At 49.8% G+C, this 26,162-nt stretch overlaps 1 protein-coding gene and 1 long non-coding RNA gene across 5 annotated transcripts; both read left to right on the top strand.

Annotated features, from left to right (window-relative positions):
• Positions 1-712: 712 nt before the first annotated feature.
• LOC119335185 (translation initiation factor IF-2-like) lies at positions 713-2,245 on the top strand. 3 transcript variants are annotated; one of them, XR_005161715.1, is made up of 5 exons: positions 713-1,240; positions 1,333-1,531; positions 1,848-1,922; positions 2,051-2,087; positions 2,164-2,245. XR_005161715.1 is itself a non-coding variant. In XM_037607351.1 (3 exons), exons 1-3 carry the CDS (start codon positions 785-787, stop codon positions 2,099-2,101), a joined length of 582 nt encoding a protein of 193 aa, XP_037463248.1. In that variant the 5' UTR covers positions 713-784; the 3' UTR covers positions 2,102-2,239. The 3 variants fall into 3 exon arrangements, 1 of the variants encoding a protein (XP_037463248.1); XR_005161719.1 differs by lacking the exon at positions 1,333-1,531; XM_037607351.1 differs by lacking the exon at positions 1,333-1,531 and having other exon boundaries at positions 2,051-2,239.
• A 143-nt stretch (positions 2,246-2,388) lies between these two features.
• On the top strand, positions 2,389-3,939 carry LOC119335198. 2 transcript variants are annotated; one of them, XR_005161722.1, is made up of 4 exons: positions 2,389-2,448; positions 2,529-2,599; positions 2,676-2,750; positions 2,982-3,939. It is a non-coding gene; the product is annotated as an uncharacterized LOC119335198 (long non-coding RNA). The 2 variants fall into 2 exon arrangements; XR_005161721.1 differs by having other exon boundaries at positions 2,676-3,939.
• The last annotated feature ends 22,223 nt before the right edge of the window (positions 3,940-26,162 follow it).

Here is a 26,162-nt window from a genome sequence, read left to right as displayed (position 1 = left end):
GTCCCAGGAGGGCCTATCCACGATGATTTCTGGGTCGTGTGGGAAGGGCCCCCTATCACCCACACTCACTTGGTGATAGTTTCAAATGCCTTCGCGGAAAGGGGTTAAAAACCGTTTGTATAGCACCGACGTGTACTAGTGTATATATGGGCCGTATCATGGGCCCAGTCATCTGGGTTCGTTAATGGCCTAAATGTAAACTGGCCCACTAGTAGTATCGGGCCTTTAATAGGCCGAGCAAACCGCCAGCCCTATTTTTCCCAGAAAATTCAATGGGCTTTTAGTAGGCTGAAAAGTAGGTTGGTCCCGAAACATGCCGAACAGCTCACGGGCCGACAACAGGCCGAAATAGACCCCGGCCCATGATTGTGCCAATCACATTACGGGCCGTTAACAGGCCAAAATTGTCTCGGTCTTTGTTTGGCCCAATCAAATTATCGGCTGTGAGCAGGTCGGATGCAAAACGGGCCATAGTTAGGCCCAACCACTATTAGGAAAATGCTTATATATAGAAGTTTACCAGTAGTGTTTATTTGGGCTCCCACGCTACTGGTAATTACCAGTAGCGCGTGGTAGTAGTAGTAGTAGCATATCGTAAAACCTGCGCTATTACTAAGTGAAAAGCAATAACGCAGGTGAGAAACCCCACGCTACTATTACCGCGATCCACTCGCACCACCGAACTCTCTCGTGAATTCCTCAACAAAAAAAACTCTCGCGACCTCACCCCCTCCCCTCTGTCCACCACCTCTCCCCCACGATCTCCTCCCCGCAGGCACCACCCATGCCGGCCAGTTCCGGCGAGCTCCGGCCACGCGCCACACGCCCATCTCCTTTCCCGACACGCCTCTGCCCGCTCTACCATCTCTGCCCGATGGATTTAACGCTCGCAGCCTCTCCGGCGTTCAAGCGCGACCCACCGGCTCCGGCGGCTAACCCTACAAGAGGCACTGCCGATGGGGCGGCGGGGGTCGACCGGAAGGGCACGGGGACGCTGCCGCCCAAGGCCATTCTTTTTCCTCCGGGCTCCGCGGGCAGCAGCAGCAGCCCCTCCGTCCACTGTGCTGCGGCATTGAGAGCCGGGGCCTTCGCAGCTGGGGGAGCCGAGCTCTACGGCGGGCGGCGGGGAGGCGCGGGTGTTGTGGGACGGCCCCGTGGTGGCGGAGACGGTGGAGGCACCCAACGCGGCGGCGCATCCGTTCGACCCCAAGCTGGTGTCCAGCCGGCCGCCGGCAAGCAGGTGATGGCCTCTGCGATGTGCTGCTGTTGTTTCTTGGAGTTCTTGGAGTCTATGGAGTGCGTTCCTGAGTGTTTCTTGGCTTCCTCGTGCAGTTCAACTCATTGCACACCGAAGAGGCGATGTGTAGGAATGTGGAATTGTGATCTCTAAGTCTGTTCAAATCTTGGAGTTGTGGATAATTTAGTGGTAGAAACGGAATCAAATCTGGGCAAATGTTAGGGACACTTTGACGATTAGGCATTTTCTGATTATTACTCGAGCTCTTCTTGCGGCCCGTTATCAAATTTAGAGGTATGCGAGGATCTTGTTGTGGTTATTGGCAACTGTTCAAAATTTAGTTGTCCAGGCTTGTGCTAATTGATTTTTAGTAGTATTTGGTATGATAGCATGTTTTGCACTTTTGCTGCAAGTGAAAAATGTGGGGATCATGTTTTGGCAGTGGTTGCTGTCATATTCTGTCAAGAAATCTTGATGCCAAAATGTATCAGTTTCTAGTTTCTAGTGTAGATGAATGTCGTTATATATAGGCGAAGTTAACCTGAATGTTTGCTCGGGATTACTTGACTTGACGTACATGCTGATTGCAAAAATAATACGTATTTCACAGGTTACTGTTATACATGGAAATCTAAGTGCCTTTCAGGAGGAAATACAATCAGTTCACCATGTTGTCCGCACTCTGGTAAGTAGTGGAATAGTACCTTTCAGGCTTGCACTGCACACACTTCTATTTGTGTTCAATATAATCTCTTCCCCTTAGAGTAGGACTTCTAGTAGTAAGTACAAACTAAATCTCTTACTCTTTTGCAGGATATAAAGCTTGGACGCCTTGCATATACTCAAATAAGTAGAAATTCCTAGCCCACAGTTTGTTTTTCTATAGGGATTATGTGTTGCTAGCCCTTTTGACTGAAATATCTTAGGATCACACAACACGAGGAATACATGAGTTATGTGAGTTCACTAAAAGATTGGATCGGAGTCCAAAAGCTGATACTCTTAAGGCAAGTCCCGAGAATATCTCGTACCTTATTCGCTATAGTGTGCTCGTTTTATTGTGGCCATTTTCATGATGCGTCTATGGCATGAGGCCTGTTGGTTCGAATGTCATGTTCTCTGTGAATCCTAATCTCGTAAACAAAATCATTTTTCAGGTCACAGCATCAACTCCTATCCCTGCAATCGAGTCTTCAGAAGGAATTACCAGGGTAACTTCATTCACCCCTTTTTCCAGTTTCAATGTAGTTTTGATCTTCACAGGCTGACCTTTTTCTCTTTCATACTACAGACGCTTCTTTGCCGTCAGGTTCGGATCCCGTGTCTCCTGTAGCTCAATCACCTAGAGCAGATCCACCTAAGGTCGGTTTTCTTTTAATATTTTTTTTATAACACATTCGGCCTGGTCTATTGCGTCTAATATTTTAATTTTGTATAGGTTGTGCGTTCGTCTACAGCCATATCAGCATCAGGACTAAGTATGCTAGCTGGAACTACATCAATACCTAAAAGGGTAAGAGCATCTCTTTGCATTTTGTTTGTTAATCTACTTATGGTCTGTTGACACTATCTTATGGTCGTGGAACTTTGACCCGGCCATTTTTTTGACATGGTATCTTGGAGTGTCTATTTTGTACATATAATATATTGTAAGATTCTACAGCTGTTATTAGTAATTCTGTTATAGAGTATCTTGGTGTATTCAAGGGCAGTTTTTGAAATCCTATTGAAAATATTTTTTAAGGAACTCGAGGCGAATGTCTCGGTTTCGAAGAAGCAGAAAATGAAGAAGTAAGTTGTCTAACCATTTGATCTCTCTTGGTTTGCTTGACTCTAATTGTGTAGCTTTTGCATCAATTCATTTAGATCCAATGTTGCCTCGTGTAAAGAATAAACCATGTATCTTATGGTCTGATCTCTGCCAATATGAATTTGACTGTTGGCATTTGTTGTTACCAAATAGATCACTTTTCAGCCATTTAGAAATGAGAAGTTGACTTGTGAATGTGAATTTGGTGTACAGGATTTGACAACGAAAAATAATGTTATGATGAATGAGTGATATTTTTAACAACCAAAGTGATGTTTGACATTGAGCTTTCTTATTCTTGCAGCACACTGTTAGTAGTACTATTTCGTTGAACAGATGCAATTTGTGTACTAACAAGTTTTCACTTTCCCATGTGGGCGCTGAGGTGATCGACGCTGACTAGCGCGGCCTGGTGGCGCTGTGCTCTTCGACCACTCGGAGGTGGATTGATGCAATTTGCGTACTAACAAGTTTTCACTTTCCCATGTGGGCGCTGAGGTGATCGACGCTGACTAGCGCGGCCTGGTGGCACTGTGCTCTTCGACCACTCGGAGGTGGACTTCACCGTGAAGCCCGATTTCCACGTCACACGGATGATCGCCCAGGTGATTTCGACACCGGAGGTCGCTGATGTGGAGGACCTCGACGCCACCGTCCGAGGGAGGGTGGATTCCTGTCCACCGGCATCTGAACTCCGAGCCTTGTAGATACATCTAGAGAAGTGGTCTGTTTAGGTTGGTGGTAGACCACTAGGGAAGGTACCCACCTTACGATGATGGTTGTGTGTGTCTGATGTTAAATGGAATCTTGAGATGGTTTTGTGATGTTGGTTTGGTTTGCACTGGACGTATTACCATTCATGAATACAACATCTAATTTTTATTTGTTTTAATTGCTAAATTGTTAGTAGTAGCGTGGGTCAAAAGTGAGGGCTACTTGTAGTTACGTTAGTAATAGAGTGGGTTTTAGGTTAGTAGTAGCGCGGGTGCACACGCGCTACTACTAACTTTTTAGCTGTAGCGTGGGGTAAAATACGCGCTACTGCTAAAAATTAGCTGTAGCGCCGTAGCAGTAGCGCGGGAACCCATGCTACTGGTATGTAAAAAACCCACGCTACTGGTAGTGTTTTTCCTAGTAGTGAACTATATGACGGGCTTTTAACAGGCCAAAATAAATATAGGGCCAAAATGTTAAACGGGCCTTTAACACGCCGAAACTAATATCAGGCCGTATTACTAAATGGGCCTTTAGCAAACAGAAATCCTAACCGGGCCTCAAGTGGGCCCAAAAGCACAGTGTTCAGTTGACGGGTCGAATATTATATGGGCCATAATTTAGCCCAAAGGCTCTTAAAGGGTCGGATCTGATATGGGTCGTAATATGGCCCAGAACGTGGTAGGCTATTAACGGGCCAGATCTCATATGGGCCCTTACTAGGCCTAGAACATGGCAGGCTGTTAATGGACCGGATCAAATATGGTTGGCATTTAGCCCAAAACATGGCAGGTTGTTAAAGGGCCGGCCCACTAGTGTCTTCAAAATCTTGAGGGCCTTTATCTGTGCCGGCCCATGATTGTGTGCAAAGTCTTGTGGGCCTTTAGCTGGGCGGGCCCATCATGGTCTGCTAAATCTTGTGGGCCTTTAGTTGGGCCGACCCATTTAATATTTATGGGCCACTGATGCTATCCATTTTGCATCTTATTTTCTTACTATTATTTATGATGTTTTTATCCATAATAATGCTTTTTGGAGTAAGTCTAATGCCTTTTCTCTCGTAATATGCAAGGTATACACAAAGAGGGAGAATTCCAGCAGCTGGAAATCTGGACCTGGAAAAGCTACGTTAGGCCACCTATTCTTCACAACTCCAAACAAGCTGAAACTTCATGGAGATTTTTTATTGAATATTTGAACAATATTGGAGAAAATAACTACCAGAGGGGGCCCACCAGGTCGGCACAACCTGGTGGGTTGTGCTCACCCAGGTCCACCCCCGGTGCCCATCTGCTGGTATATAAGTCATTTTGACCAGGAAAAAATAAGAATAGGACTTTCGGGACAGAGCGCCGCTGTCTGGAGGCGGGACTTGGGCAGGAGCACTTTTGTTGGGGAACGTAGCATGCAATTTCAAAAAAATTCCTATGATCATGCAAGATCTATCAGGAGATGCATAGCAACGAGACGGGGAGAGTGTGTCCACGTACCCTCGTAGACTGAAAGCGGAAGCGTTAGGTTAACGTGGTTGATGTAGTCGAACGTCTTCACGATCCAACCGATCATGTACCGAACGTACGACACCTCTGAGTTCAACACATGTTCAGCTCGATGACGTCCGTCAAACTCTTGATCCAGCAGAGGGTCGAGGGAGAGTTTCGTCAGCACGACGGGGTGGTGAGGGTGATGGTGATGTGATCCGCGATCCGCGCAGGGCTTCGCCTAAGCACTACGTGAATATGACCGGAGGAGTAAACCAAGGAAAGAGACACCGCACACAGCTTGGAACAATTGGTGTGTCTCCAAGGGGTGCCCTACCCACGTATATAAAGAAGGGAGAGGAGGAGGCCGGCCACCAGGGGCGCGCCAAGGAGAGGGGAGTCCTACTAGGACTCTAGTCCTAGTAGGATTGCCCCTATTTTCCTTCTCATGGAGGGGGAAAGAGGGAAGGGAGAGGGAAGAGGAGTGGGAAAGGGGGGCACGCCCCCTCCCCTAGTCCAATTCGGACTCCCTATGGGAGGGGGCGCGGCCACCCCTTGTGGGCTGCCTCCCCTCTCCCCTATGGCCCATGTAGGCCCATTACTTTCCCTGGGGGGTTCCGGTAACCCCTCAGTACTCCGATAAATATCTGAAACGTCCCGAAACCATTCCGGTGTCCAAATACTATTGTCCAATATATCAATCTTTACCTCTCGACCATTTCAAGACTCCTTGTCATGTCCGTGATCTCATCCGGGACTCCTAACAATCTTCGGTCACCAAAACACATAACTCGTAATACAAATCGTAATCGAATGTTAAGCGTGCGGACCCTACGGGTTCGAGAACTATGTATAAATGACCGAGACACATCTCCGATCAATAACCAACAACGGAACCTGGATGCTCATATTGGTTCCTACATATTCTACGTAGATCATTATCGGTTAAACCACAATAACAACATACGTCATTCCCTCTGTCATCGGTACGTTACTTGCCCGAGATTCGATCTTCGGTATCCTCATACCTAGTTCAATATCGTTACCAACAAGTCTCTTTACTCGTTCCGTAATGCATCGTCCCGCAACTAACTCATTAGTCACATTGCTTGCAAGGCTTACTGTGATGTGCATTACCGAGAGGGCCCAGAGATACCTCTCTAATACTCGGAGTGACATATCCTAATCTTGATCTACACTAACCCAACAAACACCTTCGGACACACCTGTAGAGCATCTTTATAATCAGTTAATCACCCAGTTATGTTGTGACGTGTGATAGCACACAAGGTGTTCTTCCAGTATTCGGGAGTTGCATAATCTCATAGTCAAAGGAATATGTACAAGTCATGATGAAAGCAATAGCAATAAAACTTAACGATCATTATGCTAAGCAAACGGATGGGTCTTGCCCATCACATCATTCTCCTAATGACGTGATCCCGTTCATCAAATGACAACACATGTCTATGGTTAGGAAAGTTAACCATCTTTGATTAACGAGCTAGTCTAGTAGAGGCTTACTAGGGACACTCTGTTTTGTCTATGTATCCACACATGTATCAAGTTTCCGGTTAATACAATTCTAGCATGAATAACAAACATTTATCATGATATAATGTCGGTGTACAAAAGTAGGGGCTCTCCTTTTGACCCCTTTACTTGTGCAGGGGCAGTCGGAGCCACACACCATGGCCGCACATAGCAGGGCAAAGGAGGGGAGCTGGAGAGAAGCCGAGGGCACAAGACAAGCAAGGCAACATCAAGGACCAAGGCCACAAAGTGCAGATGGACGAAGCAGGTTTCCCCGGCAAGATCCTTGCCGGTGCGGCCTCCGCAGCCCCGGCAAAGCCCTTGCCAGGGGCGGCTTGCCCACACCAGCCGAGTGAGCCACCCTCGAGCCCACGGTCTCCAACACCATCAACTACGTTGGGCCAGGGCTCGGGAGGCACCTCCATGGTGGCATGCAGATCTTTGTGAAGACAAAGAACATTCATGGTCAGATGAGGATTGGAAGGTAACAATCCTCGTCAAGACTCTTACCAAAGAACCCACAAGACCCCCGGCAAGATCCTTGCCGGGGACGATAGCGCGCCACTGCGAGGCCCTTGCCGGGCCACCCGGTAAGACCCTTGCCAGGCCACCCATCAAGACCCTTGCTAGGGGCATCAGCAGGACCACTGCCAGGTCCCGCAACAACCAAGTCTCCACCGCCGTTCACATACAGTTGCCAGCCCAACCAGCTGGGCAGGCACCTGCATGGAAACATACGGCTTCCAGGCCAACTCAGCACACACCTGCGTGGCGGCATGCAGATCTTCGTGGAGGCTCCACCACCGCGCCACCTCAGCTGCTTGCCTGCCTACATGGCGCCGCATGCATCGCTGGCCAGGGCGCATGTCGAAGCGAAGAGGAGCGGCGACGGACGGGACGGGCCTCACCCCTGTCCCCGATAAAGTGAGGGGACACCTAAGCTACGCATTAAATGCGTCTTGTCCTGTAATACGGGCGATAAGCTCGTAGCACTGTAGGCCTTTCCACCTCCTGTGTGCCACTGTGGCAGCCCCTTTCGCCGATAAAAGGAGGCCCATGGCGTACTGGAGAGGGATTCGGCTCTTTTGAACCACGCAGTCACCATAGCTAGTTCAAGAGCTCAAGAACACTCAATACATCCACCAAAGCAGGACTAGGGTTTTGCGCATCCTCGCGGCCCGAACCCGGGTAAACGATTCTTGTGCTGACTGTTAATCCTACTCTTCTCACAACCCCGTGCCCCGCAACCGTAGTAGGGATTCTTGTGATCCCATAGGTGTCGTTTCCCACCGACATCTTTGGCGCGCCAGGTAGGGGAGCGCAATTGTGAGAATCCGGTCTAGTAGTTTTCCTAGCAGTTCTTCGTTGCCATGGCTCCTAAGAAGAAGACGACCACGGCGATCGGTTCGTCTGGGACCGGATTGCCAGTACTGGTGCGGACCAGTAGTGGGCCAGTCGCGGAGAGAACCCGTGGAGCGGCCCCCGAACATCCACATCACCCTTGCAGTCCTGGCCTGGTGAGCAGCGTCGTTCGTACGCCAGGCGACGAGCCACACGTCGCGGGCTCCAGAGACGGAGTCGGACCACCCACAGGCGGCGCGAGCCCTCTAGGGGCGCCGTCATGCTGCCAGACGGCAGCGTGGCGACCTCCAAGACGCCAACACCGGCACCCACAGCACGCTCTTCTCAGGTCGTGTGAGATGATCAGTGCCGCCCTGCTGGTGACCCTGCGCGTCGCCCTGGGAAGACTCCCATGCGCCCTTCACAGGATGAGGAGGGCCAGCATGCGCGCCGAAGTGCTGGCAGAGGTGGCGAACGGCCGCGGAGCCATGATGGGGCTCCTCCTAACGCGGTTAGAAGTCGAGGCGCATCGCGGTCCACACATATTTCGTCGCCGCCCACGCCAGCAGAAGCCCTAGCACACGCGCAGCTGCTCCTCGACTTTCCTCCCGCTGCGGAGAAGCTTGACGAATGGAGGGCCACCGTCTGAAGCCTTGTCGGCATTGCTAACAACGATGAGTTGCAGCCGGCGGGACCCGTAGGCCGTCACTCTGTCGAGCCACCGCATGCCAGCAGAGGTCAGGCCGGAGGCGATGCGGCCATGGTGCACTCCCCTCCTCCATCCTGGCCACCGCGGGTGTCAGTTCATCGCGACAATGCTCGTGATGATATCTCCATAGCGTCGTCCTACCCACAAACCCACCGCAACGAACGCCAAGTTCTTCGAGAGCGAGCTCATGAAGATGCTCGAACCACCATCGAGCGCCGACATGACGTGCGCCACCAGTCGGACAGGCGGGCAGGGCCCACTACGGACCACCCAGTACCGGGAGGCTACGGTGGCCTACCCTATGAGGTGGGTTGTCCGGCCTTCACCCGTGAGCTGTGACAGTTCTAGTGGCCCTCCCGCCGCACGTTCAAGCCCGACGTTGGCGAGAAGTACAACGGCAAGACTCACCCGTCGGAGTTCCTCAACATCTACACCATTGCGATGCAAGCTGCCGGGGCTCGCCACGATAAGGTGCTCGCCAACTATTTTCCATTGGCACTCAAGCCCACTGTTATATCATGGTTGATGCACTTGCCGGTAGACTCCATTTCTTCTTGGGTAGATCTGTGTCATGAGTTTGTTGGCGCCTTTACCGGAGGCCACCAAGATCATGGCCAGGCGAGTGATTTACATATCATCCCCCAGAAGGAAGGAGAAAACTTGCGCAAGTACATCCAAAGGTTCAGCCGAGTGCAGTACAACATCCCCGATGTTCATCCTGCCGCTGTGATCAGTGCATTCCATCAGAATGTGCGCAATCCTAAGATTCATGAAGAGCTGGCGATGAACAAGGCCAGGGATGTGGCCGAACTTTATGTTCTGGCCGATCGGTGCTCTGGCATTGAAGAGGGAAGGAAGTACCCCGGTGAAGACGTCGGCGCGGAAACCGACTCCATGGATGATACCGCCACCCCGGCGAAGAAGGGCCGGCGCCGTAACAGGAAGTGCAAGGGCAAGGCCATGCTTGCCGTCGAGGGGTCTGATGACACCGGCGCCACCAAGAAACCCAAGGCGAGTGACCCTGTCAAGGAGGTTGTCGGGTGTGTCGCTTGCCGGGCCTTGGCGGCTGCCGATAAGAGAGGGGGTTCTTACAAGCAATATTGCAAGATCCACCGCACCAAAGGCCATGATCTCCAGAACTGCCGGCAAGTGGAGCTGCTCACTGAGAAGCAGAAAGCCGAGTATGTGCGGCGGGACAAGGAGAAGGGCCAAGAGGGTGCCGAGGGATCCGAAAAGAAGCGTGGCGGCCAGGGAGGCCGCCGCGGCAAAGATAATTAGCAGGAGAGGCCTGCCCGGGGCCGCGACAAGAAGCAGGAAGACGATGATCATGACGAGGACGATGAGTCTGGCGACCACGAGTTCCAGAAAGCCACAGAAGCCATGTGCGTCGATGGTGGCGCCTCGCGGCATACATCCCACCGCCAGCTCAAGCAGTGGGCGCGTGAGATCACAGTGGTGGAGTCGTCGCTCGACGCACGGAAGCTGCTGAGGTGGTCCAACACGCCTATCATCTTCGACACCGAGGACCATCCTGACCGCACTATTGCGGTCGGGTGCTTGCCATTGTTGGTCTCACCAACAATCCACAACCTCAAGGTGACGAAGATGCTGGTTGACGGCGGGGCCGATCTGAACTTGATCTCGCCTGTTGTGATCAAGAGGCTGCAGATCCCTGATGGAGACCTCGAGGAGACGGGAACGTTCCAAGGGGTCAACCCGGGGAGGAGCCAGCCGAAGGGAAAGGTCACATTGCCCGTGACGTTCGGAGGCGAGCTGAACCACAGGACGGAGAGGATCGTCTTTGATGTAGCTGAGATCCCCTTGCCCTACAACGGGATCCGCTCGGCACTAGCCAAGTTTATGGCGGCTTCACATTATGCCTACAACACGCTGAAGATGCCCGGGCCGATGAACATCATCACCGTCCCCTCCAACAAAAGAGACGCGTTGATTTGCGCCGACCAACTCTACCGGGAAGTAGTTGGAGCAGCTGCCGCCAAGGCACCTGCTCCTGCCGGCGGAGTCCCGGGAGGGAATAAGACTAGCGAGACCCTTTGCACCCACTCCGGCAAGCGCACCTCTTCGGGGTGTTGCGCTCCCATTGAGGATGTTCCAGAGAGCTCCGCCGACAAGAGAAAGAAGTCCAGAGCTACACCACCAGAGACCAAGAAGGTGCCCGTCAAGGAGGATGGTATGGTGGGAGCTTTTACCATAAGCTCCACCCTCGATAGCAAATAGGAAAGTGACCTCGTCACTTTCCTGCGAGCAAATGTCGATGTGTTTGCATGGCAAGCCTCCGACATCCCTGGCTTTCCCAGGGAAGTGATTGAGCACCATCTTGCTGTCTGTCCTCATGCATGGCCCGTCAAGTAGAAGGTCAGGAAGCAAGCTCTGGAGAGGTAGGAGTTCATCACGGAGGAGATCAGAAAACTAGAGGCGGCAGGTTTGGTAAGGGGAGTGCTCCATCCGACGTGGTTGGCCAACCCGGTAGTGGTGCGCAAGGCAAACGGGAAGTGGAGACTATGTATTGATTACACAGACATCAATAAAGCTTGTCCAAAGGATTCATTCCCGTTACCGCGCATCGACCAGATTGTTGACTCCACGGCTAGGTGTGACCTGTTATCATTCCTCGACGCCTACTCGGGATACCACCAGATCTTCATGACAAAAGAGGACGAGGAGAAGACAACATTCATCACCCCATGTGGTACGTATTGCTTTTTACGGATGCCTTTTGGGTTGAAGAGTGCTGGCTCAACTTTTGCAAGGGCAGTCCAAATTGGTTTTGAGCCCTAGCTACATAGAAATATGGAAGCTTATATAGATGACATTGTGGTCAAAACCAAGGACAAAGCAACACTTGTGCAAGATCTGGGGGAAACATTTGCAAACTTGCGCAAGATCAACCTCAAATTGAACCCTGAGAAGTGTGTCTTCGGCGTCTCGTCCGGCAAACTTCTCGGTTTCTTTGTGTCGCAACGTGGGATTGAGGCAAACCCAGATAAGATCGAGGCCATCGAGCAGATTGAGGCACCCAAACGGATCAAGGACGTGCATCGGCTCACTGGTTGCATCGCCGCCATGAGCAGATTCATCTCCAAGTCCATGGAGCGTGCCCTTCCCTTTTTCAAGATCTGGAAGAAGACATGCCCAATGGAGTGGACCCCAGAGGCCGAGGCAGCACTGCAAGGTTCGAAGGAGTAACTCTCCTCTACCCCAGTGCTGGTTGCGCCGAAACCACAAGAACCGTTGCTGCTATATCTAGTAGCAATGAATCAGGTGGTTAGCGCCGCACTAGTGGCGCAGAGAGAGGTCGATGAAGAGGCAGCGGCAACGGCAGAGTCAATGGATGGCGAGACGGAACCCTCCCCGGCAGGGCTCGGTCCCGGCAAGACTGAGTCCCCGGCAGAGGCTGAGCCAGTACGACAGGGCCCGCGTGACCGGGTGAAGTGGCGCAGAAGAAGAAAATGGTACAACATCCAGTTTACTTTGTCAGCTCCCTCTTGCAGGGGCTAGGTTGAGGTACTCAGGTGTGCAATAATTGCTCTTCGGCCTCCTTATGGCCTCGAGGAAGTTGCATCATTACTTCCAAGTGCACGAGATCACCGTAGTCACCCGCCTCCCGTTGCAACGGATACTGCATAACCCAGATGCAACGGGGAGGATCGTGGAATGGGCCCTGGAGCTGTCAAGTTTCGGTTTAAAGTTCGAAAGTACCTTGACGATTCAGTGCAGAGTCTTCGCGGAGTTTGTTCCAGAATGGACCTCGACGCCCGACAAAGAGGTACGGGCGACCACTCTCCCCGGCAAGGAAACGAGCCGTGACTGGGTCATGTACTTTGATGGGGCTTTTTTGCTGCAAGGTGCCGGTGCTGGTGTGCTGCTTGTCGCACCCACTGGAGAGCACCTCAAGTATGTCATCCAAATGCACTTTCTCTGAGAGATGTCAACTAACAACACCGCCGAGTACGATGGTTTGCTTGCCGGTCTTAGGATCATGGTGGAGCTCGAAGTCAAAAAGCTCATCGTCAGGGGCGACTCGCAGCTCATCGTCAGGCAGATCAACAAAGATTACCAAAGCCCGTTGATGGAAGCTTACGTGGATGAAGTGAGGGAACTAGAGGAGCGCTTTGACGGTATACAAGCAGAGCACATCCCTCGGTCGGAAAATGACATCGCCGACTACTTGTCAAAGTGCGCTGCCCTCAAGCTACCTGTGGAACCAGGTACTTTTGTGCTTCAGTTAACTCAACCATCCGTCGAACCATCAGCCGGGTAGAACAAGCGGAGGAAGCTAGGACCCGGCAAGTACTTCCCCACCAAGCTCCCCGGGGCCGCTGGCGAAGATGCTGCCATGGATGCCGATCCTGCCGCGGGGCAGCCGACTCCGGTAGGGCCTTAGGCCATAGCCGTAGAGACGGCCACTCCCGTGGCAGAAGAGATGCCTTTGGTCCTTGTCGTCGAGCCGCAGGCTCCGACATGGGCGCAGCACACCGTCCGATTCCTCCAAAAAGGAGAGTTTCCTGAGGATCAGGAAGAGGCAGAAAGAGTAGCCCACCGGTCAGCTTTGTACCAATTTATTGACAACGTATTGTACATAAAAAGACAGAATGGGGTGAAACTGAAGTGCATCTCCCGGGAGGAAGGACTAGAGCTGTTGGCAGAGATACATGGAGGCATATGTGGCTCCCACATAGGGTCGAGGGCCCTTGCCGGCAAGGCTTTCTGGCAAGGTTTCTTCTGGCCCACCGTCCACCACGATGCGGCGGCACTAGTAACCAAGTGTGAAGCGTGCCGGTTCCATTCAAAGAAGCTTCATCAACCAGCTCAAGCCCTTCAGACCATCCCTCTCTCCTGGCCCTTCTCGGTCTGGGGGCTCGACATATTGGGCCCTTTCCCTCGTGCCGTCGGGGGCTTTGAGTACTTGTACGTTGCAATCGACAAGTTCACAAAGTGGCCAGAGGTGGAAGCAGTGAGGAAGGTGACAGCGCAGTCAGCCATCAAGTTCTTCAAGGGACTAGTTTGCCGTTTTGGGGTACCCAACATGATTATCACCGACAACGGCACACAGTTCACAAGCCGTGCCTTCATGCAATACATTGAGGATCTCGGCAGCCAGGTCTATTTTGCTTCCGTGGCACACCCACGGAGCAACGGCCAAGCGGAGAGAGCAAATGCTGAAGTTCTGCGAGGCTTAAAAACGAAGACTTTTGACAGGCTGCGCAAGAATGGAAGGCGCTGGATTGACGAGTTGTCGGCGGTTCTTTGGTCAATCAGAATGACGCCAAATCGAGCGACCGACCAGACACCCTTTGAGCTGGTCTACGGGGCAGAAGCAGTTCTCCCCATGGAACTCATATACGGGTCACCTCGAGTGCTCGCTTATGATGAGCTTGAGCAAGAGAGATTGTGGCAAGATGATGCAACGCTCCTTGAGGAGGATCGTCTCTGGGCGGCTGTGAGAGCAGCACGCTACCAGCAAGCTTTGCGCCGCTACCATAGCCGCAAGGTTCATGTCCGGAGCTTTGAGGAAGGCCACCTTGTTCTTCGGCACGTTCAGTCGGCCAAGAATTCCAACAAGTTGACGCCGAAGTGGGAAGGTCCTTATCGGGTAACACGAGTCACCAGGCCCGGCACAGTCCACCTGGAGACCGAAGATGCCATTCCAGTAAGTAACTCCTGGAACATCGAGCATCTTCGCAAGTTTTAGCCATAAGGCGCGGCTGCCGGGCCTCCCGGCAAGCCACCTTTTGTACAAGCCTTGCTGGCAAGGCATGTAACCCTTTGTACAAAGCCAGGCGCAGACCCTGAGCATAAATAAACAAAGCGCTGGCGCCCTAAGTTATAGCATGCATGCTAGGTCGAGTCTCCTCCTCGGTTAGGGTTGTTAGTGCTTAGCGGCGGCTAAACCCTAGCTTAGAGGTCGAGTGCATGTCTCTCTGTTCTTTTCTGTCCTCTTTGGTTCGCAGGGCACATAAGCACTTCTACCGAGCTATTTGGAAGAAAGGGAACGGACCGGTGTCCCGACCCCGGCAAGCCAAAGTTGCCGGGGGCTGCAAGTATAAGGATCCACCCACGGCAAGCCAAGGTTGCCAGGCCCGGTAGATCCAGATAAGTCTTTTATCCTTTATCATGCATTTCGTTATGGACTGGGATATGTGAAACCTTGTTTTATTTCTAGGCTACCGTGCTCGCCTTTTTCCGTACCCAAGGATTATCTCCTGGGCCCGAATTTGGTTGTAGTCGCGGCAGCAAGGAAATGGAACGAGGAGCCTAAGCCCACTTCATCCCTACCTCCGCCAAGGGCGTGAGAAAGGTCGAGCAAAGTGGGGGGATGGCAGGGCCTGTTGCCTGGCCAAAAATATTTATCTTAAATAGTAACGAGGATTCTCTCCTTGTCGCGGGGTTCATGCGCGAACGAAAACCCCGGCAAACATCCCTTTTCATTAAAAACATCCTGCACAGGTACAGTTCATACGAAATGAAAAACATGAGCAAGGGGATTACAAATTCTAAATTTAACGAAGGCGCGAGGCTTACAAACTGAAAAGAGATAAGGTGCCCGTAATCCCTTTCTTGTCCCTCTCCTCAGGAAATGAAACAAGAAAGCAGAAGGGAAAAAGGGGCGCCTAGGCAAGCTACGAGCGGCAGAAAGCACCAAGAGAACATCTCGGCGGCCGTCCAAAGGCTGGCTGGTGATGACGGCGCCGGGGAAAGAGCTAGAAGACGAGGCGGCAGGACGCCAACACGCGACGAAGGCGTCAATGCCCGCGTACTCTGACTTGACGGCCTTGTCGACCGCCCTCTTCCTCTTCCGCGGCCTCCTAGCTCCAGCCGCCCAAGGAGACGACCCTGAGAAGTTCAAGGAGCCGGCAAGACGGATGATGGGGTCGCCGGTGTGGCCCGGAGCGGCACCTGACGCTTAGTCGGACCCGTCATCCTGCCGCTTGCTACTGTCGTCATCGCTGCCGCTGCCCTCCTCGCCATCCTCGCCCGAGGAGGAAACTTCATCATCAGAGGAGCTCTCCACGCAGCACCTTACGCGAGTCCCGAAGTGCCCAAAGACCTTGACGGAGAGGAGGCCGCTCTCCATTAGTTTGAAATGGAGAGTGAGCCCCTCCGTCAGGCTATGGACAAGGGCAAAAGTCTTCCATCCTCGGTGAAGATACATGACGTGAGGGGCGGGGAACTCGACATTGTCCCATGTGCTGTTGTTCCCACTACCCCTCATATGCAGCGGATCCAGCTCCATCTCCCGCGCAAATGGAGTCGGGAGCCGAAGACGACGGTGTGGCGGCTGGCGCAGCCTGATGAAGAACTCATAAGGGTTGTCCCCGACGTGGCCCTCCACAGGGGGAGGGGCCACTGGCGGCGGCGAGGCCGATCTACCGCCCCGTCCTCCTCTCCCTCGAGCGCCGCGACGGCCTCGACCTCGGCCCTTCCCCCTCCCTCTAACGGCCGGATCCGCCGCTACGAGCTCTTGGGGAGGAGCAATGCGTTGTCTATCCGAGACCCTCGCCGCCACCGATGAAGCGTCGCCACGCCCCCTCGCCATGACAGAAGGAAGGAGGAACTAGGAATGGGGAGAAGCGGATGACGAAGGATTGAGAGGCGCCGTTCCTCCCGCTCCCCTCTTTATAAAGGGGCGGGGGCGAGGCTTGGCCGCCCCTCTGTCACACCCTGATTTTCGTGCCACAACACTTAAGCTAATAAAACATGATAAATTGTGGTTTGACAAAAACTTTTGAGTGCTTGGACCTTGCTTGATTTGATTTTGTGTGTGTTGGTCGCAAGTGCTCTAAAAATCAAATAAATCCTCCAACCCATATACTCCTTCTCCTTGATCCAAAACCTTGCCCAATGATCATTCCATGTGTATAGGACATAAAAATAATTTCTTACAAAAATAATTTGGCCAAAAAGTATTTTCTAAATTTAGTTTTCCAAAAACCCCTGAATTGAGGTTTGCACTTCAAGTACTTGATTTGGGGTATGAAAAATCCTTCAAAGAGTATGTTTGACTCCTATTAGGTATAGGACTACCAAAAACCACAAAAATATAATTTTAAAAGTTATTTTCCTATTTTATTTAAAGGCTTTTTCTTTAGGCCAGAAATGGTCTTTAATAGGTTAAAATTATTTTAATGCTTTAAAAATATTTGGGAAAAACCTAGAGAAACTCAGTGGACATATATTTTACATATATAAGAGTTTCAGCACATGGTCATGTTCAAAATTTTGGACAAAACCTCCCAAAACCATTTCTTCCCAATTCAAGGATTTGCAATATTTCTATAGGAAATATTTTCATAAAAGTCCAAGAAAATACCATCATGTCACAAATGCCCTATTTTATGATCTTGCCAAGTATCATGTCATGGAGAATAGTATAACCCCATGAAATCCCCTCAAAACCATTTCTGCCCATTTTGAAGTTTGAGCAACTTTACATTGCCAAACATGTCCAAATGTTCTCAAACCTTGTGAACATGCTCAAATGGTCTAACTATTCATCTAGACCAAGTGGCACAAGTTGGAACAAGTTAACTTGATCAAAGTGCCCTAAAACCCTTCCTGTCCAGAACCAAATTTGAACAACTCTACATTGGCAACTTTATCCTTTTGATCTCCACTTTTGTGGACATGTTCAGAACCTCAAATTATGACACTACACCAAGTGGTGCATCAAGGAGAATAGATTTGCATGGCTAAATCTTGGAAAGTCCATTCCTGTTGATTTCTAGGGTTTACAAAAGTTGCATTGGCAACTTTGCCCAAATGGACTCAATCTTGGTGGAACCACTTGTTTTCTCATGCCATTTGGCCCTGTCAAGCCTTATGACAAGATGAGTTCATCTTCTTGCCCAAATCAACAACAAACACCTTCTGCCATTTTTATAAGAACACCAAATTGGCCACTTCCACTAATCTCCATGAGTTCTCCTTTTTACCACAACCCCTCCTAGTCCCCCTCTAACTCTGCTGTGCTTCCCTGCCCGAGAGGCAATGATGAAGGGGGGCAGGGATCCACTTTTCTTCTCTGGACAACAGCATTTTCACTCTCTCTCCACCCGTCCTCTCCTCTACTGGCTCCCCAGGGCATCCTATGTCATTGCCGCATTGTTTACTCCCCCCTGCAGCTTCCAGACACAAGTGGCCGCGCCCATTCCGCAAAAAGGCATACCATGCCGGCCAACGACGTGCTCTGGAGCACGCCAGCGTGCTCCTGACCATTGACGCATCGTCCCCCGACCATCTCGAGCCCCCCCTCACGCCAGTCAAGGTCCTCGGCGTCCGCAACGCGACAGCCATGCAGGCCCCCTCATCTTTCCGTCTCTCTTACCTCCCGCGGCGCGTGCCCAGAGCCGCCCGGCTCGGCCAATGCTCGCGCGAGCCCGTGGCTCCACTAGGAGCTCGCCCCGCTCCCTCTCTCTCTCTCTTTCTGGCACCCTACTCGACTCCCACGAACGCCGTAGACAGCACCTCTCCCTCCCTCCTGGCCTCCCGAGCCGTTGCCGCGGCCACCCGTGCGCCGCGTCCTCGATGAGCCACGGGTCGGCTATTCAAGGCAACCCCTGAGCCCCCTCTCTACTCCTTTGGCTCTCCCTCCCTCCCATGCACCCCTGAACCAGCCCACACCTCTCCCCGTGTCCTCCGTTCTCCGCAATGGCCGGAGCGCCACCGTCGGGATCCGCCTAAGTTCGGGCTATCCCGAGCCTCTCGTCTCTCCCTAGACACTCCAGTGCCCCCTCACCACCACCACCAACTCGCCCCACACTCCATTCCCTCCTCCCCGCGCTTGCCGCGCAGTGCCAAACCTCGCCGACGGCCTCCTCCGCGGCCACCCAAGCCATCGCCGCTGCAGCCCTCCACGGCATGTGTGCACCACATGGATGGGTGTGTCGTGGCATCCTGAGCACGCCGGTGGGCGAGGCATCGCCGGAGACGCTCTGTAGCCCCGGCAATCGCCGGCGGGAGCTGCTCCTCCCCACGGCCAGAGCGCGAGCGGGAGGTTGAAGGCGACCTGCAGCTGGGGCCCGCGCGTTAGCGACCCAGTGGGCGGGCCCCGCTGTTTAAGTGGAGACGGCTTCGGCGAAGACGCCTTCGATGTCGCCCTGTCGCCTGCATGGCCGAGCCGCTGGGCCGGCCCAGTGTGTTGCGGCACTATGCTGCACCCAGTGCGCAGTATAGGTATAAATCCCCCCTCCTTTGTCTTTTTGTTTTTCCTGAAACTAGTAAAATCTCCCAAATATTCATATTACCTCCAAATTTGATGAACCAAATTTCTAATGACTTCATAAATCAAGTTATAATAAATGGGCTATAGTGGACATTTTTGTTGTTCTTGGTTTTCACTGGACCCTTTAAAAAGGTCATTTATCCACATAATTCCACTTCAAAAATCCATATTATATTCATTTCAACTCCAAATCCAGTGAAACCAATTTCTAAATGTTTCTAAAATCATGCCTGATTTAATGGGTACTTTTACTCATTTTATAAAAAGGAATTCTGTAGAAAACTTGCAGATCCATTAAATCCCTTGTTTCCATCATATTGAAATGTTCAGAAATAACCACTGATCCAATTCCAATGAAACCACTCTGGTTATTTTTCATATAACTAGAGGAGTCCTAGAAAAGTCAACTTCATATTTTTAGAGCAATTTTTTCCTTGTTGTGTTGCTTATTGTGGTTGTTTCCGGCGTTAGTTGACGAAGTAGACGGAGTACTTGGAGAAGGACCAGAAGATTTCAAGACTCTAATGAACCAGGCAAGCAGCCCTTTGACCATGACACCCCTCTTGTTCATCGGTACCCTTTTTCTGATTGCATGATGATGAAATATGACGATGGTAAACTTGTTGTGAACCACCACATGATGCATACCCCTACTTATGACTTTACCTTGTTCATGATTGCATTGTCAAGAGACTAGTTGATGCATAATGATGCATGTGTACCATGAACTCTTCATGGTTACACTCTTTCGAAAACCCCATCGGGTGCCCCTAATGCCCTTGGGAGATGTTGAACTAAGGTCACCACTTGAGGATGAAGTGGTGTACCGAAGAGAGCTTTTGGTGTGTGTGTGTGTGTGTAAAATGATGGATTAGATTTATGTGTGATTATCTTCCCAACCAAACATGTGCAACCACTCTACCCCTTTATGGGACAGGGCATTATTTATTACTTAGGCTGATACTAGCATGGTGCCCACATTACTAGTGACGGGGGTGACTTGAGGTCACTCTCTGGACGGGGTCGTGCTTGGATAGGCGGCCATGACTATTTTCACAGGGCACCGGACACACCGTTGGTCCCTTCGTGTATGCGTGATAATGTGAAAAGGGGAGAGTCCCACGATCTTTTGCTTATACACGAGGGCCGTGTATCAACGACTGGACCCTATGTTAGTGTCGTCTAGGGAAAGGTAATGATCGGGTGCTTCCCCCGAGTACTTGAGGTACTTCAGGATTGTGGTTGACAAGAAAGGTTCCCGGGTCTTGTGGGTAAAGTGCACAACATCTGCAGAGTGTCAAACTATTCAAATAGCCATGTCCATGGTCATGGACAGTTGGGAGGTGCTACTTAAACTATGTCCAGAAATTTTACAATCTCGGTGCATGTGTGTGTGGAAAGGAGCCATTTGAGTCAAGGTGGTGACTTGACTTGTTGAATGAAATGGCATTGATCCAAAATCTATTTATGTTGATATCTGTAACCTGTTCTCAAGGTTACCCATGTCCATTGATGCATATCTCACAAATTGATAGGACTTCTCAACTAGCGTGAAGCTAGGTAGCTTACTTGTTGTACAATTGCATGGTTACTTTGAACCAAATCATGGGTTGCTTGCGAGTACATTCAAAGTACTCATTGGCTTGCCACTGGTTATTTTATTAGCCAGGCACGAAAGATCATGATGTGAAGAAGAGCTCTTTGGTGACGATCGTGCGAGCTAGGACGCTTCCCCAGTCAGAATGCCTGTAGGGTTAAGGCAGATGGCATGGGTCCAAGTTATTGATGAAGATTTCCGCTGCAATATTATACTCAAGGCTTGACCTTAATGGTCTTAATTTATGTAAGATGGTATGTATGGATGTAAGACTTTTGTTATTCAGCTTCTGTGTGTTCAGTGAGCATTGATCTCTGGGATCACTGTACACGTGCATTCGGTGATCACGACTTATGAGTCGGGGTCCCTACACCCTCTCGGCCAATCCGGCCTATTGAGGTGACAACGGGCGGGGCCGTCGACCGCCCTCCCTGCTCAATTGAAGGCGCGTGAGAATCGACTCTTGCGCGCGCGACTTCCTGTATCCCGCACGCCTGTCATTCGCTCTACATCATGCATGCAGCGAACATGGCGCAAGAGACGGGCGCAATGGGACACGTGGAGCGACGGTTCCCTAGTAAGGGCGGTAAATGAGCAGTGGCCTTGCAGCCTCGAGGAGACACGCAAGCCGCCTCTTTACTGTCCACCACAAGATGACGCCAGCGTGCTTCGGTCATGCACCCGCGCGCGACCCCCACTTCAGGCATTCATCGCGAGTCGCGGGGAAGCGCAGCAGACGGAATAGTTACCACGGTGAAATCCGCCCCGCCTACCTGCGCACTGCTCTAGGCCTGGCCCAACAACGTGCCGCGCTTATGTGTGGCCCAGGCCCGGGGGCTCCTGTCGGTGTACAAAAGTAGGGGCTCTCCTTTTGACCCCTTTACTTGTGCACGGGCAGTCGGAGCCACGCGCCATGGCCGCACATAGCAGGGCAAAGGAGGGGAGCTGGAGAGAAGCCGAGGGCACAAGACAAGCAAGGCAACATCAAGGACCAAGGCCACAAAGTGCAGATGGACGAAGCAGGTTTCCCCGGCAAGACCCTTGCCGGGGCGGCCTCCGCAGCCCCGGCAAAGCCCTTGCCGGGGGTGGCTCGCCCACACCAGCGGAGTGAGCCACCCTCGAGCTCACCATCTCCAACACCATCAACTACGCTGGGCAAGGGCTCAGGTGGCACCTCCCTGGTGGCATGCAGATCTTTGTGAAGACAAAGAACATTCAAGGTCAGATGAGGATTGGAAGGCAACAATCCTCGTCAAGATTCTTACCAAAGAAACCCACAAGACCCCCGGCAAGATCCTTGCCGGGTACGACAGCACGCCACGGCGAGGCCCTTGCCGGGCCACCCGGCAAGACCCTTGCCAGGCCACCCGGCAAGACCCTTGCTAGGGGCATCAGCAGGACCACTGCCAGGTCCCGCACCAACAAAGTCTGTCTCCACCATTGTTCACATACAGTTGCCAGCCCAACCAGCTGGGCAGGCACCTGCATGGACACATGCAGCTTCCAAGCCAACTCAGCACACACCTGCGTGGCGGCATGCAGATCTTCGTGGAGGCTCGACCACCGCGCCACCTCAGCTGCTTGCCTGCCTACATGGCGCCGCATGCATCGCTGGCCAGAGCGCGTGTCGAAGCGAAGAGCAGCGGCGGCGGACAGGACGGGCCTCGCCCCCGTCCCCGATAAAGTGAGGGGACACCTAAGCTATGCATTAAATGTGTCTTGTCCTGTAATACGGGCGATAAGCTCATAGCACTGTAGGCCTTTCCACCTCCTGTGTGCCATGGTGGTAGCCCCTTTCGCCTATAAAAGGAGGCCCATGGCGTACTGGAGAGGGATTCGGCTCTTTTGAACCACACAGTCACCATAGCTAGTTCAAGAGCTCAAGAACACTCAATACATCCACCAAAGCAGGACTAGGGTTTTACGCATCCTCGCGGCCCGAACCTGGGTAAACGATTCTTGTGCTGACTGTTAATCCTGCTCTTCTCACAACCCCGCGCCCCGCAACCGTAGTAGTGATTCCTGTGATCCCATAGGTGTATTTTCCCACCGACATATAAGGAAATATAAATAAAAACTTTATTATTGCCACTAGGGCATATTTCCTTTAACTTTTGCCCTCCGGTGGAGCGATTCCGCTAGTGGAACTTCCCTCAGAGGGGGATATCATCATCATCATCATCACCAACAACTCTCCCTTCTTGGGGAGGGCAATCTCCATCAACATCTTCAACATCACCATCTCATCTCAAACCCTAGTTCATCTCTTGTGTTCAATCTTGTTACCGGAACTATAGATTGGTGCTTGTGGGTGACTAGTAGTGTTGATTACATCTTGTAGTTGATTACTATATGGTTTATTTGGTGGAAGATTATATGTTCAGATCCAATATGTAAGGGGCCGCTTGGATCCAAAAGTTTATGCTATGGTTAGAATTTATTATTAATACTTTTCTCGTAGTTGCGGATGCTTGCGGGACGGTTAACCATAAGTAGGAGGTTTGTTCAAGTAAGAACAACACCTAAGTACCGGTCCACCCACATATCAAATTATCGAAGTATCGAACACGAATCAATTCAACATGGTGAAAGTGACTAGATGAAAATCCCATGTACCCTCAAGAATGCTTTGCCTATCAAAAGAGACTGCTTTGGCCTATCCTTTGTCTAAAAAGGATTGGGCTACCCTTGCTGCACTTTTGATACTATTATCATTACTTTCTCATTAGAAATTATCTTGCTATCAAACTACTCTGCTACTTACAATTTCAGCACTTGTAGACATTACCTTGCTGAAAACCACTTGTCATTTCCTTCTGCTCCTCGTTGGGTTCGACACTCTTACTTATCGAAAAGAGCTACAATTGGTCCCCTATACTTGTTGGTCATCAAGGCTATTTTCTAGCACCATTGTCGAGGTTGAAGCGCCTTTGGTAAGTGGAATTTGATAAGGAAACATTTATATAGTGTGCTGAAATTTACTGTCACTTGATACTATGGAAAACAATCTGTTGAGGGGTTTGTTCGAGGTATCTTCACCTCGACCAGAACCACAATTAGCTACCCCTCAACCTACTACACCTACTTAAAATATTGAATATGAAATTTCTTCGGGTATGATAGAACAACTGCTAGCTATCCTTATGCAGGAGACGGAACCGAACATCCTGATATGCACTTGATATATGTAGAACAAATTTGTGGATTGTTCAAGCTTGCATGTTTACCCGGATATGAACTTATGAAGAAGGTTTTCCCTTTATCTTTGAAGGGAAAAGCATTCGAATGGTATAGGCTATGCGATGATATTGGATCCTGTAATTGGATTCGGTTGAAATTGGAGTTCCTTCAAAAAAATTATCCTATGCATCTAGTTCATAGTGATCAGAATTATATATATAATTTTTGGCCTCGTGAAGGAGAAAGTATCGCTCTAGCTTGGGGGAGGCTTAAGTCAATGTTATATTCATGCCCCAATCTTGAGCTACCAAGAGAAATTATTATCCAGAATTTTTATGCTCGGCTTTCTCGTAATGATCAAACCATGCTTGATACTTCTTGTGTTGGTTCTTTTATGAAGAAGACTATTGAATTCCGGTGGGATCTTTCGGAAAGAATTAAACACAACTCTGAAGCTTGGGAACTCAGCAAAGGTAAAGAGTCAGGTATTAAACTTAAGTATGATTGTGTTAAATCTTTTATGAATACCGATGCTTTTCAAAAATTTAGCACTAAATATGGACTTCACTCTGAGATAGTAGCCTCCTTTTGTGAATCATTTCCTACTCATGTTGATCTCCCTAAAGAGAAGTGGTTTAAATATCACCCACCTATTAAAGAAGAAATTAGAGAACCGGTACCAGCTAAAGAAGAAACTATACTTTACAATGTTGATCCAGTTGTTACTTCTGCTTATATTGAGAAACCACCTTTCCCTATTAGGATAAAGGAACATGCTAAAGTCTCAACTATGGTCAACAAAAGCTATATTAGAACACCTAAACCTGATGAACAAATTAAAGTAGAACCTAGTATTGCTATGTTTAAGGATCTTCAGGAAGAAAATGTAGAAGGCCATGTTATTTACTTCTGCGAAGAAGCTGCTAGAATTGCCAAACTGGATAAAAATGATAAACATATACCTGTATTTGGCATGCCCGTTATCTCAGTTAAAATAGGAGATCAGTGTTATCATGGTTTGTGTGACATAGGTGCGAGCGTGAGTGCTATTCCTTATTCCTTATATAAAGAAATTATGAATGACATAACACCCGCAGAGATAGAAGACATAGATGTTAACATTAAACTTGCTAATAGAGACACCATATCACCAATTGGGATTGTTAGAGATGTTGAAGTCCTTTGTGGGAAAATAAAATACCCTATTGATTTTCTTGTTCTTGGTTCCCCACAAGATGAATTTTCTCCCATTATCTTTGGTAGATCTTTCTTGAACACCGTTAATGCTAAAATAGACTGTGAGAAACAAACTGTCGGTGTTAGTTTTGGTGATGAGTCTCATGAGTTTAATTTTTCCAAGTTTAGTACAAAGCTTCATGAAGTTTTTTTGCCTAGTAAAGATGAATTAATTGGTCTTGCTTCTATTGTTGTGCCTCCTACTGATCCACTAGAACAATATTTGCTAGACCATGAAAATGATTTACATATGCATGAAAGAAATGAAATAGATAAGATTTTCTTTGAACAATGTCCTCTGCTTAAACACAATTTGCCTATTGAAACTCTAGGAGGTCCTCCACCACCTAAAGGTGATTTGTGTTTGAATTAAAACAATTGCCGAACACTTTTGAAATATGCTAATCTTGATGAAAAGAAGATATATCCTGTTATTATTAGTGCTAACCTTTCAGAACATGAAGAAGATAGATTATTGAAATTTCTAAGAAAGTATCGAGCTACTATTGGATATACTCTTGATGATTTAAAGGGCATTAGTCCCACTCTATGTTAGTACAAAATTAATATGGAACCTGATGCTAAACCCGTTGTTGATCACCAATGTCGGTTAAATCCAAAAATGAAGGAAGTGGTAAGAACAGAAATCTTAGAACTTCTGGAAGCAGGTATAATCTATCCCATAACTGATAGTAGATAGGTAAGTCCTGTTCATTGTGTTCCTAAGAAAGGAGGTATTACCATCGTTCCTAATGATAAGAATGAACTTATTCCACAAAGAATTGTTACAGGCTATAGAATGGTAATTGATTTAAGAAAATTAAACAAAGTAACTAGAAAAGATCATTACCCTCTACCTTTTATTGATCAAATGCTAGAAAGATAATCTAAGCACACACATTTTTGCTTCCTTGATGGATATTCTGGTTTTTCACAAATACATGTTTCTCAACCTGATCAAGAAAAGACCACTTTCACTTGTCCCTTTGGAACTTATGCGTATAGACGTATGCCTTTCGGTTTATGCAATGCACCTGCTACCTTTCAAAGATGTATGACTATTATCTTCTCTTACTTTTGT

The sequence above is a fragment of the Triticum dicoccoides genome, chromosome 1B, assembly GCF_002162155.2.
Source record: "Triticum dicoccoides isolate Atlit2015 ecotype Zavitan chromosome 1B, WEW_v2.0, whole genome shotgun sequence".
NCBI classification, from domain to species: domain Eukaryota; kingdom Viridiplantae; phylum Streptophyta; class Magnoliopsida; order Poales; family Poaceae; genus Triticum; species Triticum dicoccoides.
The sequence above is the reverse complement of the archived record's forward strand: the minus strand, read 5'-3'. Positions and strand labels throughout refer to the sequence as shown.

Bases quoted from the DNA above. Each gene is read 5' to 3' on its own strand.
- LOC119335185 (XM_037607351.1), top strand. From the start codon at position 785: ATGCCGGCCAGTTCCGGCGAGCTCCGGCCACGCGCCACACGCCCATCT. The intron at 1,241-1,847 runs GTGATGGCCTCT...CGTATTTCACAG, and splicing joins AGCCGGCCGCCGGCAAGCAG to GTTACTGTTATACATGGAAA. The intron at 1,923-2,050 runs GTAAGTAGTGGA...ACTCTTTTGCAG, and splicing joins ACCATGTTGTCCGCACTCTG to GATATAAAGCTTGGACGCCT.